Source organism: Polistes dominula, unplaced genomic scaffold (genome assembly GCF_049000335.1).
Source record: "Polistes dominula isolate Pdom_NZ unplaced genomic scaffold, Pdom_raw_medaka contig_77, whole genome shotgun sequence".
Taxonomy (NCBI): domain Eukaryota; kingdom Metazoa; phylum Arthropoda; class Insecta; order Hymenoptera; family Vespidae; genus Polistes; species Polistes dominula.
In genome coordinates this window covers 4,297,253-4,311,132 of record NW_028301152.1, presented here as the reverse complement: position 1 = coordinate 4,311,132, position 13,880 = coordinate 4,297,253, and the positions used below count along the sequence as shown (strand labels likewise).

The window sequence follows — 13,880 nt, the reverse complement described above, 5'->3', positions numbered from 1 at the left end:
TTTCTTACAATTAATAATTGTGACTAAAAGGCAAATGAAATTAAAATTCTTAAAAAGCGATAAAGTTCAGAAATAATTGGGTATCTTTAAGTTTTGCGTAGTAAATGTCTAAAAAGGAAAAGGCCAAAAGACAAAAATATTATAAAAATATAGACATATTGTCGATTAGGTTTGCTTTTTATTGGGGAGTACACTAAGAGATATTATTTCAAAAAGAATTGTGATGAGAATAAAATATTCGAATACGTAGAACTACTCAGACGAAGAGCACAAACAAAATCTATTATCGTGTTTCGCGGGAGTCGTGCCTAGATCGACGAGAGAGTGCGAAATTTTAGGTCGACCGAGTAGCGGCTTTAGAGAGATACCGCGTTGTATGTATTTATGTATGTATGTCGACGCCACGAAAAAGAGAAAAACGAGAGAGAGAGAGAGAGAAAATATTTCCTATCTTTCTTGATCCAACGCACGTAACACATGCTTTAAGATCATCACAAGTCGCATAACTTCAACTTGTCGTAATTTCAATGGAATTGATTACCACACCTGTACACCATACACCTGGACTGTCATCTCATACCGTATAAATTATATCAATTCGATGAAATTAATTCTCTATGACCTAATTTTGATTCAGATATGAAACAATTATATAATGCGAAATTTATAGTACAGTTTATATAGCTCTGATGTAAGTAATTATTCCATATTAAATATAACTTATACGTTAGTTAATATAAGGTAAGTATTAATGGTTAGACGAATAAATTAAATGACATGCATAAATACATGATTTTAAAGTTACGTAACGTTATGATATGTTAAAGTAAGAATAAACGTATAGATGGAATATCTCTTTGTTGCTTATTTTGATGTCATTTACCGTACTATTCTTATCGATCATCTTCTATCAACTTTAAGCCATCGATAAATAGCCAAGCCTGAAGGCATATCCTGTGCTAAAGTATGTTGTGAAAGCCGTTAATTATGCAACGTTTCTCAAAGAAGAATTAAAAATGCACAAGTTCGAAAAGTAACTTGTATATACGCTCTATTTATGGGCCTTTCGTTTATCCGTTAGCTCTCTATTAGTTTTTTTATTGTTCATCTGTTTTCTTTTTTTTTATTAAAATTTTTATTTTCGTTGTGACACGAGTGCATTGTCATCGTAAAATGCATAGATCGGTATACAAACGATGTTGTAATTGCATTCATGTGTTAATAACGTTATGTAAATTTAATATTCACGACTAAACGGCCTGAAAATTTTCTATTCTTTTTCAAGTATCGGTCAAGAGTTGTAAGTGTCACGTTTGCAAGACGTACGAACGGTAACAACGCAAAATGAATATTTCATAGACGATGGTCCGTTATTATTACTAAAAACATGTCTCGTCGATAGGTTCTGAAAAAAATGACAACACGATCTAAGAGAATCCTCTCTCTCTCTTTCTCTTTACCGAGAAATACTTGAAACGTTTGTAATAAGAAAACGTTGCGATTTCTAAAATCAAACCGAAGCGAAACGAAACGAAACGAAACAAAGTAAAGTCGTTCCGTGAGCTCGATGATCAATGCATTTCTTTACACGCGAAGTAATATCAATTGAAAAAGAAATTAGAAAACTGGATTAGAAATGCATACGCACGTTTTGTTGTTTTATTTTCTACGCATCTGTATAACTTATTTCTTAATTAAAAATGCACGAAGTAAGGTGGGTAGTATAGCACCAATGTGAAAAAAATTCTTGGTCATGCTTCATATCACGTGACATTGACACGTGCAACGTTACTCCTTCTTTTACTCAGGTAATTCATTTCAAGTACACAACGTATCAAAATAAGATGTAACGTTTTAGGATGGTGCATTTACAAGTTCTTCTATATATGTATAAAAGAAATATTTACACATTCTTCGAGATTATACTTATCTCGACAAAGTATTATTCTTATCTTTTCATCATTTTTCAACTAGCTAATTTATTTTTACATACCAATGATTTATTCTTTCCGTAATATTAATTCTTGTTTCTGCTATTAAAATGCTTCTCATTTATATTCCAGGGTTAAACACTTGTCGCACACATAAGCGTGTAATATTTATCGATTAAAAATGTCACTCGAATATTATCATTGCACTTCCTGACACCAATCAAGAAAAATTCAAAATTCCATCTTCTCTTATCTATCCAAAGAAAACAGAAAAATAGATCAAAACATTCCTTACACTCGTCTTTTACGATAATAATTTTTTCATTAACTATACGTCCAAGATATAATAATTTATCTATACACCGATATAAAAAAAAATCAATTATTTGCACAAGCTAGAAATAATTCTAGCAACGACACGATCGATCACTTGCGTAACGAACATAATCGATAAGCAAAACACACGAGGATAAACATATTACGACGAATTCGATAAAACAATAACACTTAGGTAGGTTTATTACTGAAAATAAATATATGTAAAACATGCAGACGATTATGACTGAATTTTCACTAAAAACTTATTCTTCCAGTTGAAAAAATAAGCAAACAAAAATAATCAAAAACGCTTCCTTGAAAATGTACTTTGAACTAATCTATTGAAAGACTCTTTTCATATTTTAGGGATAGTTGATGCCATAAATTAAAAAAAATATCTTCTTACATTAAATCGTAAGCGAAGAATAAACTTTCACACTTAATCTTTGAATAAAAAAAATTTCAATGAAAAATTGGAATCCATTTTTCCTGGTTGTCCTTTAAATTTTAATCACCATTGTAGTCCGTATTTCCTTCGTGCAAATAATGTCCTTAATGGACTCACCAGTAATAGGTGTAGTAAAGAAAGGAAACATAAATCAATGTAAAACCTACCACATTGTATTATCCTGCACGGTAGATTAATTCGAGCCAAAAAGGAAGATTTTCACTTGTCTCTAAATTATTTAACTTTCTTAGAAAAACTTTCCTTCTTCACTGTTGTCTTCGAATTTAAAACTTGTAGTAAAAATGAGATATTAAGAATGAAAGAGTTAAACAGTGTTAAAGAGAGAGACCAATAGACAGACAGAGAGGAAGAAAGATTAAGAGAGAAAGATTAAAAAGGACAGAAAGAAATAAAGAAAGGAAGAAAGGAAGAAAGAAAGAAAAAAAGATAGAAATAGAATCGATAAGAGAACGATAGTGAACAAGGCTCGTACGACAATGAAACGGATTCGCTCGATGATCTCTGGCTTCTCCACCTATATGCCACCACTATGTCCACCCATCCACTATAACACTTTACTATACTCTACTACTATACATATACACATACACACTAATAATGCATCTACGTAAACGGGAATGCTCGTTGCGTACGATACAAGGGAGAATAACGAGAGATTCGTGTACGCACGTATTCTCTATCTTTTTCCATTTCCAGTCCGTCCTGACACTACTCTCCTCGACGGCACCAACGTTATTACTATTCTCCTGAAACGCGCCGTTTCTGCATTCACCGGCCCGTGAATCCGTATGCGAGTCGACGCATATATGCTGTATGTATGTATGAATGTATATACGTGTATAACACACTCTCTACAAAGTCGAGGCTCTGCTACGCTAAGCGTCATCGTTCGCATGAGGAAAGTTCTCTCTCTCTCTCTCTTTTTCTCCTTACTCTCTTGTCTTTTTTCCTTTCTTTCTATCTTTCTTCCTTTCTGTTTGCCTTTGAGATAGGCTACGGCCATGGAAACACCTCTCTTTAATCTTCAAACGATAGGACTTTACGCCTTCAAAATGTTATTTCTACTTATCGAAATAATTTTTACAAAACAAGGGAGAATCGATTTGATTTAATCTTATACAAGGTATATACGTGCATAGAAATGCATTGATTTTTGATGTACGGTACATATATATATGTATATATGTATGTAAAACAGAATGCGAATCGTAATATGTTTCCGCAAGGACGACGAGGTGCATTGTCCATTATCGATCTTGTCAGGGCTCGAAGATATTCTCGAGGTGAGCAATAGAAGCAACCGCCAATGTCAGAATACGGTAAGGTGATATATATCATGATACATCGAATAGAAAATCTTAATATTTCATAATTTATCGCATATGTAGAACAAACTGATAAATACAAGGAATCACATTTTAATCAAAGAAAAATGAATCTTTCATTTTATTTTGGTTAATTTGGCTTCGAAATATTGTCCTTTATACCGTATACAATATACTGTAAAATATAATAAAATACGATTAAAGAAAAATATTATTTGCTATATTGATTTTATAATACTTTTATATCGGTTATAACAAGGCTACAAAATATTAAATGTAAAATATCGAGTTTTAATAAAAAATAAATAACGAAACTTTAGTATTTGTTATTTTAATAACTAAAATACATACAGTTCTTCGTCCAACAGCCATCATCGAGTTAAAGTAATAATTTTGTTCGCGAAAACGTTAACGCGCTCACTTCCGTTAAATCTCGAATCTCTCCCGAGAGAAATTCCAACCTAATAATAATCCACGTGCTCCAACATATTACCCAAACTAATTCCTCCCATCCTGATTATTCGAATTCTCCTAATTGGTCAGCTAGTTGGGTACCATGATTGAATGCGGACGAGCTCGTACCGCGCGCTTAGAGAGCATAATCGATCACTAAACAGGAACGGCAGCTCGAAATATAATGCGAACAAGAGCAATTCAATTACCTACCAACTAATTCACAATTAACAACATTAATTCGTTATCATTCGAATGCGAAAGACTCTTTTTGTTTTCTCTTTTTTTTTGTTGTTGAATTTTACAAGGATATTATTCGCATGAAAGAAATCAGATTAAAAAGTGATTATGATTTAAAGGATGACTCGGAAAAATACATACAAATTTTCTATTGAAATTTCTATTAATCGAAGAAAAAGTGTGAAGGTTTGTGCTTCGTTTATGATTAATTTAAATGCAAGAAGATATTTTCTAAAAATGTATCGTATTTACTACATGAAAAATATGAAAAGAGTCCTTTTATGTCCTTTTTCGTATAACTTTTGGTACAATCTTTTGAAAATTATATGCGTCGAAACGATCGGCAAATTTACAAGCGAATAGGAAAATTCTTTAAATCGATAATATGTTGCAAGTAATATCGAAACTTCGAGTATACTGTTTTTGCCGTCGATCGTTGCTATACCACAAAACGATAAGACTGAACAACACACGCTTGACGTATAAAGCCACGTACGTATATACTAAAAACATGTATCATAGGTCATATGACTACATTCTTTTCTTTATGAAATAATGTATAATACTTATATTTCTTATCACCTAAGAAGATATGGTCGCATCGTATCCGAACGCGACCATAACAATAAACTAAATAGCAATATCAAACTACTACAATAAATAAACAATCGAATGATATGCGAATGCATGAATATGCGATTTTCTAAGCTATTGATAATAACCTAAATTTAAATGATAGCTATATGACATAGCTTAAATAGACATGTTTTAAATGCATGCAATTTGAAAAAAATTACAAAACGTATGAATTTTTTAACAATATGCAATCATGTTGCATTCTCTATACTTAATTTTGACCTTATTTGTAAATTTTAGGGGCCTGTGTGTTGCTTGTTTTATTTTTCTCATAATATACACTTCAAATTTTTGGAAGAATTGTTTTGTTTGAGAAATACTTGATAATAACACCCGAGGTATATATTGTTTAAATTATTATCGATTTATTGTCTTTTCTTTTTCTTTTCGTCTAAAATGAGATAAGATTTTCTGAGGCGCTAAAAATCCACTGTTATCTAGTAAAGATAATATACACTTCTTATCACATACTATACATACATTTAAATTACTGTTACACTTAACGCTATCATTCCTTAAATCGATTTTTATTGATTTACAGTGCTTCTCAATGTAGGTTAATAACGAGGAACTTCGTGTTATTTCAATATAGTTTAACGGATAAAATCATTAAAGAAGATTTTTTGATGTTGTCACCGATCGCCATATAAAACGAGAATTAATGGAAGAAATCTACGTAGCGATATATCTGATACTTCCTTTATCTGTTAATCGTCAATGTCATGGAACAAAACAGTTATTTTAATATAATTACCAGGACGACACGGCGTTACGGTGATTATAATTAAATCACATTAACGCGATAGCATGAGCTAAATGTAATTTCACGAAAGCAAGTATAACGCTCAAGATTAAATAAGCCATGCAATTTTAAGCCTTATTACGAAGGTTACTCCAGTTCCTTCGTAAATAATATTAAGGAGTCCTTCTAGTCATAAATTTTGAACAAGCCAATTATTTTTGTTTATACATATATCAATTATATGTATAATACATACTTTTTAGAATATAATACAAAAGTCCTAATAAGAAATTTTCGTTATTTTCAAGTTGGAATGGAGCCATATCTGAAAACGCTACCATAAATTTCAAATGCGTTTCTTTCGAAACATAAATTTGTCAAGATTAAAAAGTTAAAAATAAAACTACAAAAACGATTGCGCTAAAATTTCTAAGCGTTGTTATGTACACTATTAGCTCTTAAATAAATTAAACTTATAGAAATATTATAACTACCTAATTAATTATCAATTATAAAAAAAAAAGTAGTACATTTCTTATCTCAATTTTGTCAATTTTTACCATTATTTTTTTATGCAATAATGACAATCATATAGAGCATGAATTTTCTCAAATTTTTCTCAAATCGATAAAAATATACAAGAAATCATCTATTCAAATTACTGGGAGTTTTCCAAAGGCGTCCTATTGGAAGCAGCTACTTTTGTTCGATAAAATCCTGTTTTTCTTTTTATAAAATTATTTTTTATAAGTAAAAAATATATAATAATAATAAGGCGTAATAAAATCTCAATATCACGTTTATATTGAACAATATAAATTTACAAAAATACTTTTATTGAATGTGTCGCTTTATTACAATGACACCTTAATAAACAAAAAAAAAAAGAAAAGAAAAAAAACTTCTTACGATCTTCTTAAATTGATGTCATGATAAAAAAAAATGTAAAGATCATTGGTCTCTCTTAAAAGAGTATCTACTTGTCACCGGAACTCCATGAGGAGTTCGTAAATGTCGTTCATGAGTATCGGTCCTCTCGTTCCTTAAATACCGAACTTTTTAATTTATTTTATCGCTTCATCACATTTTTTTTTACTATGACCAACCTCATATCCACGTCACCAGCCGTGAATTTTATTGGCACAACCGAATTTCGAACAGTATTCTCATTTCCGTTCACTTATCCTACAATCCTTCTTGAATGATTTTTAACCCATTACAACCAAATTACGAGAAATATTTCATGTTATATTTCATGTTATACATATTAATTAAAAATTAGTATTATCCGATAATTGATGAAAGAAATGTATATTTTCTGATACTAAATTTAATATTTATAAACTATTTATCCAAATAATCTAAATTTATATTTATATCTATTGAAAATATATAAAATAAAACAATATCTAGTCCACAATTAACAAATAAAATATATAATATTATATAAATATTAAAAACTACCTTTTATTATCATCTCTTTTTCTGTTTTTTTATGACAAAACGATTCTTAATAAATAAAAAACCAGCAAAATCAGGACGTTTGACTGTTTCAACGTGTCCTCAAAAGCACCTACCTAATTCAAACACAATTATATTCTCGTTCACGGGTAGTTTAACTGCGGCCATTATACGAAGGTCGGTTCTGTTTTTTTTTTGGTTCTATTGTGATGTGACACACCTATCGATTTTAGGATCGAATTCGTTTCATTTTGCGGCTACCATTTGACGATATATCATGCCCGGTCCTCTTATATACGTCCCTCAATGTGTAAAAATCCTACGAGAAGACCTTGAGTTACCTCTCCCTATTAGCTTCAACATATATATATATATATATATATATATATACGTATACACATTGTATGTAACTACGAATAAACATCGTATAGCCGCGGATCGGTAACTTCATGTTGAGTAAATACATGCAATGTTTTCTCGTGGGTTTTCTCTTTTTACCCGAGAGATTTATTCCTGAAAATGTCTCTTTTTCATGTATTTTTCATTATTACTGGAATTTTTTACTCAATTTTACGTGTACAGTAAATTTCCGTATAACGCAAATTACTATACTTGCTATATAATAAAATGTAGAAATTGTTCGAATATAAAAATTAACTTTGTTTAAATTAAGTATTAACAAATAACATTGTTGTCTTCATCGCTACCGATTTCTTCAATATATCCTAAATTGTTTCTTTTTCTTTTTTAATTTTTACCACTTTGTTATAAAAAAAAGTACACGATAAATAAGAATTTTACTTAATATTTATACCAAATACACATGTTCCAGTGAACTAATAGTAAATTATTTCATGGAAATAAAATTTCAAATATTATGTTATACGAGAATAATCTTCATGCAACACGATTTTCTACAATTTAAAATTCATATAACGCGTAATCTATTAACCATTTTATACTAAGAGTCTACTTCTTATATATGTATATCAGTTTTTCTATAAACGATCGATCGAATGACCCTTGAATGCTCCGTTTTCCTTTTTTTTTAACCGATCGATTTACCTCGATAACGAATGTTCGTTAAAATCGATTATAATGTTCAAATAACCAGGAATTAGATTATATTTCCGAGAAAAATTTGTTTGAAAAAGAAGAGAGAGCTTTTCTTTTCTTCGCAATCTTTTTTTCTTATTTACAAAATTAATTTGTAATTAGTGATATTTGGAGTAAAAGGACAGCTGAAATTTTACATCAAATGTATTACACGCTTCTACTATTCCACATGATAATATAATAATAATGAAAACGCATAATGGATTTTGCATCGATCCTGAACAAGAATAAAGCCATAAACATTCTTATAACCAACTGTAAAAACTTATCCGGAAACGTTCGATCGCAAATGTCGGACACGGAGGGTGCATTCTACGTTATTGATTTCGTGTCGTGTACATTGAAAACTTCAAACGCTTGTCGTCGTTTTCAAAGAGAAAGAGTGAAAGAGAGAAATATACATATGATTAATATGTTTTCGTTAAATATTTTCAATTGACCTTACTTCTCTTACAATTAGAATTTGTATTTTTTATCTGCATAAATAACGATAAGTTGTGAATATATGATTTACCCATCAACCAATGTACGTCAGAATTAAAATACAAATATATTAATAATATAATCGAAGAAACAATTATTTTTTCATTAATATTGAGTATTAAAAAAATTGTCATCGATTTGAAAATAATCAGACAATGATTTATTCGAAACAAAAAAAGTCTGAATGAAAAATTTATTAATATAAATATATTTAACATTGATTATTTTAAAATTAAAAAAAAAAAAAAAAAATTGAATGACAGAGAAATATTTAAATTAATAAATATTAAAATAAATAATATTTACACACATATAAGAAAGAATGATAAATAACGAAAATATGAATAAGAGATTGCAAATGATCGTTGTTTGTGCAACAAAATACTTGCGGTCCTCGGCTTTTTGAACGTACATCGAAGACCGACTACGTGTTGACTGTACAAAGTATACGTACAACATGCTTATCGATCACAAAAAAGTATGTACGTGGTTGCTACACACAACGTGTATGCAGAATATTTCGTGCATCCTTCTCATATAATATATACATATTAACATACATACATATAATTTATAGATATGGACAACATACGCGACGAAGCAGTTTAAGCGCGTGAAAATAAACTCTTAGAATCATTAAATCTTAATAGAAAAGTGGAAACACGTGATCAAAATATTATATCAGATAGAATCGTTAATCTCTCAAACGGAAATTTACTCGACTGTATATTTAAAAGATAATAACAATATTAATCATTCTCAAAAGCATTCGTGATGATTTCTACGAAAAATTAATAATAATAATAATAATAATAATAATTACTATTATTATCACTAGATATACCAGACCAGTCATTTTGACTGGTCAAGCCATTTCAATTCAAAATTTCAACTTCATGTAACATTTGATTTCTGTAAATAATTAAGCGTTTTGTTATTTAAAAATGTCTATAAGTCCATTTATCTATTAAAATTATTATTGTTAAACATTTTTTGTTACTTTTTAAGAGTAAATAAAGACTGGAAGCCTCAAAAAGCATTTTTTTAGACACCAGTCATTTTGACTGGTACGGTAGAAATAGGTATACTGAAAATGGTGATATATCTAGTATTATTATTATTATTTCATTCAAATTAAAATTATTTAAATCATTATTTCTTTCATAATTCAATAATTAATACCTTAAAAAAATATTTACAAAAAAATAATCGATTTAATTAATAAGTAAGAGACTGGCATTGAAGTGTCATTTTCTCAACACGAAAACAACGGTTCTGATACATCGCATGAGAGGAAAACGCTCGAAGACTCTCCAAATGCTTTTTCCCGCGTTCGAGCGTTGGCCACTTCGATGATCGTTAATAATAGAGCACTCGTTGTTTTTATCGTCGAAAGCAGACCTGCTTCTTGGTACACGTTGCGGGTGAATTAGAAACCTATTACTTTCACGTGTGTCTCAAGATAAAGATAAAAAAAGAAAGAGAGAGAGAATGAAAGTAAGAAAAAGATAAAGAGACTATATTTACAAATAGATCTTAAGAGTTAGTTATTTACATAAGCTTAAATCAAGAGATTAGGTATTTAAAAATGGAGGATGACATCTGCCATTCGTTGTCGAATCCTTTCGCGTCTTGCCAACGAAACACACCCTGTTTACCAATAGGATCTCTAAACGTTCCATAATTAATTGCTTTAGATTTACTATGATCCTTAATCGTTTATTATCCTTGAACGAAAATTTCTACCACATTCCTTTAGTTCCTCTCGAAATGGGTCGATCGAAGTACACCGATACAAAATACATATTCCAAGAACATTCCTAACCCTTCTATCGAATCAATGACGCCCACGCTCGAGTGGAAATCATTAAAAAGAAATAAAGTAAAAAGCTTTTTTCTTCGATCTTTTTATTCGAATGAAAATCAGTTAGAAGTCCAACGCCTTTTACGTGAGTTTTAATAATGCAGTTCTGCACGCCATTATCGGACAAGTGCATTCACAGTTCTATGTCTTCGAAATTTATCCTCATTGAATGGGGGTAATGATTTATGATTTTAATAATATTCAGTTTTTTTTTTATAATAGAAAATCGAGTATAGAAAATATATAGACATTACTTTCTTCTAAAAAGAAGAATTACATGTCGCGTGTTAATAAAATAAATATTTAATCGTTCCTGTCATTTGATATAATTGAAATATGTTTCAAATTTAACCTATTATATAGGTTATATATAGATATTATATATAGATATAAAGTATAACAAAATAAATAACCTCGACGTTATCTACAGCGATTTGATTAAAAACTGATACGAGATACACCTTAACTTTCAAAAACGAGTTATTTCATCGAAGAATATACAAAACTTTCATCAAGATAAAAAGAAGTTATTAATAAATAATAGAAAGTTATAAGATATTATACAATGCTAATGAAATATTAATCACCAGAGTAAAAAATGTATTATTTGCTTGAATTCAAAAAATAACAAAAAAATAAAAAAAACACATAGAACTTTGTGTTGAACTTAATATATGCTACAAATCAATCAGTCCTATTGAAGTCAAAGAAAACTATATAAATGATAAGAGAAAATACATAGATGATAATAAAATAAATATTCCCTAAACTCATGAAAATGCTAATAAGGTCGAGACTTACCTTAGCCATCTCGCGTCCTATTCGTAGGGAAAATTTATCAAAGTGATGCACCACCAGTCAGGCTCCAACTTCCGGTCAGGTGTTGACTCTCTCGAGTGGGCCTCACCGAAACGGAGACTCGCGTTCTGCAAAAGGCGGATGAACGATGATTGATCCTCGAATTCATTCCTCGTATTTAACGGATATTTCGTTAATCTAATATATTATCGCGATTGGTCACGAACGATTTGATCACCAGGTGATCAATTAATTATCAAAAAATTAATTAAAAAAATAAAATGAATAAATAAGAAAAGAGAAATAGAGAGATAGAGATAGAGTAGCTAACGAGAGAAAAACCGAGGAGCCACCCTCTAACGCTCGATCGTGGCGCGTGTGCGCCTGACTTTTCTCCGTGTGTCCTAGTAGACGACGGCGTCGATTCCAAGCAAAATTCACTTCTCTTGCGACTCTGGTCTCGCGCAGCGACGCTTCACCGACGTCGGCGTCGCCGAGAACGACGCTCGTTATTGATCGGGGCCCGTCGTTGAGCGTCGGAGGCGTCGTTGCTCCCCGTTCGAAGCTACTACTAATACTAGAAGTGGGGATAGGGGTGGGAGGTGGGGGTGGAGATGCTGAAAATCCAGGTGGAGGTGGTAATAGCGATGATACTACTCGTGGAAAATCGGACAACGTAGTTTTCTCTTTCTTTCTTTCTCATTCTTTTCTCTACTTTCTCTTCCGAGAGGGTTGGCGCCGTTTCAATGAAGAAGAGAAGAGACCTCGATGGATCTCTTCTCTTTCCGGTCCTAAAAGGCTTCTCTCTTACAAAGATTTTGAAAGATTTTAAGCTAACGGAATGAGAACGAGAAAGTTCATCTTCTTTTTTTTTTAATAACGATTATTTTAATCATTTTTATAAGAATTTAATCTACATAAAAGAAAAATTGTTCATTTATTCTTATAACTATTTTTGTACTTGGGATAAGTTTTATTAACGATTCAATAACCATCCTTTTTTTTCTTTCCTTCTTACTAATTGTAAGTTTCAAAGATTTTTAAAATAATGAAATCTAATTTAAAAAAAATTGGATTTAAAAAAAAAGATATGTATATATATTTAAATGATGTTAATGTTTATAAGAATTACACGTGAGAATTAAAATACAAAGATTTAAAATATTAAGATCAATATAGAAAAATTGTAAAGTCTTTTTAAATGCAACTACTGCGCTGAAGATCCAGCTAAATAATAAATATTATTAAGCAAGATATAAAAACAACTTATATAGCTAATATTTCACGCGATTATCATTTTTTCTTATCGAAGTCCCTAATACTCCCTGTAAAGTATTTTTCTTTCTAAATCTCAGAATTTATTAATTTAAATAAAATTAAATTAAACTATGCAGCAGTAATTGATTGATTGTTCATCATCTATTGTGCGAGTACAAATAAATAATTCCGACTAATGGGACACTCATGCCTATAACTATTATGACTGGAAAGAGTTAAAATTAAACACAGCCTTTGTACGAAATATATACATCACAACTATATATTCTATGTGTCCGGAAATAATTTCGATTCCAGGACAATGGTTCTTTTGTGCGTTTTATATACGCTGCTTCGAGTCTCTCCTAAGAATGAAGATCAAATTTGGATCCAGTGAATACATATGTTTCCCCCTTTCTATGACTCGATAATTTCTTCGATAATATTTACAAGATAATATTTGGTATATCGTTCGTGGAAATAACGATTAAATTATATATTATTGATTTGGTTGTTACGTTGGATATTTGATAATAAAATCTGATAAATATTTCATTGATATTATTGATAAAAATATAATATTATCTACGAAAATATATCAAACAATGATGATGATAACATTACATTGCGATAATATGACACGCAGCTTTTAACCATTGTTTCGGCATTCGAGAAAAAAACATACACAATATATTATTAAAAAAATGTTTTCTTTCACATCACGATACCGTTCCTATTTTTGTTTCGTAAGTGGGATTTACCATTACCTTGCATGTTACTCGTAAGT

General features: G+C 30.3%; 1 protein-coding gene across 5 annotated transcripts in view; it reads right to left on the bottom strand.

Annotated features, from left to right (window-relative positions):
- toc (toucan) overlaps positions 1-13,880 on the bottom strand; it is a 43,002-nt gene that overhangs the window by 27,733 nt on the left and 1,389 nt on the right. For 2 of the 5 annotated variants that reach the window (XM_015316762.2, XM_015316764.2), the window contains exon 2: positions 11,840-11,964. In XM_015316762.2, coding sequence (XP_015172248.2) covers positions 11,840-11,848 — 9 coding nt within the window. In that variant the 5' untranslated portion in view covers positions 11,849-11,964. Of the gene's footprint in view, positions 1-2,864; positions 3,356-3,387; positions 3,424-11,839; positions 11,965-12,167; positions 12,326-13,880 lie in introns of those variants that run through there. The other 3 variants (XM_015316763.2, XM_015316761.2, XM_015316766.2) reach the window with 3 other exon arrangements.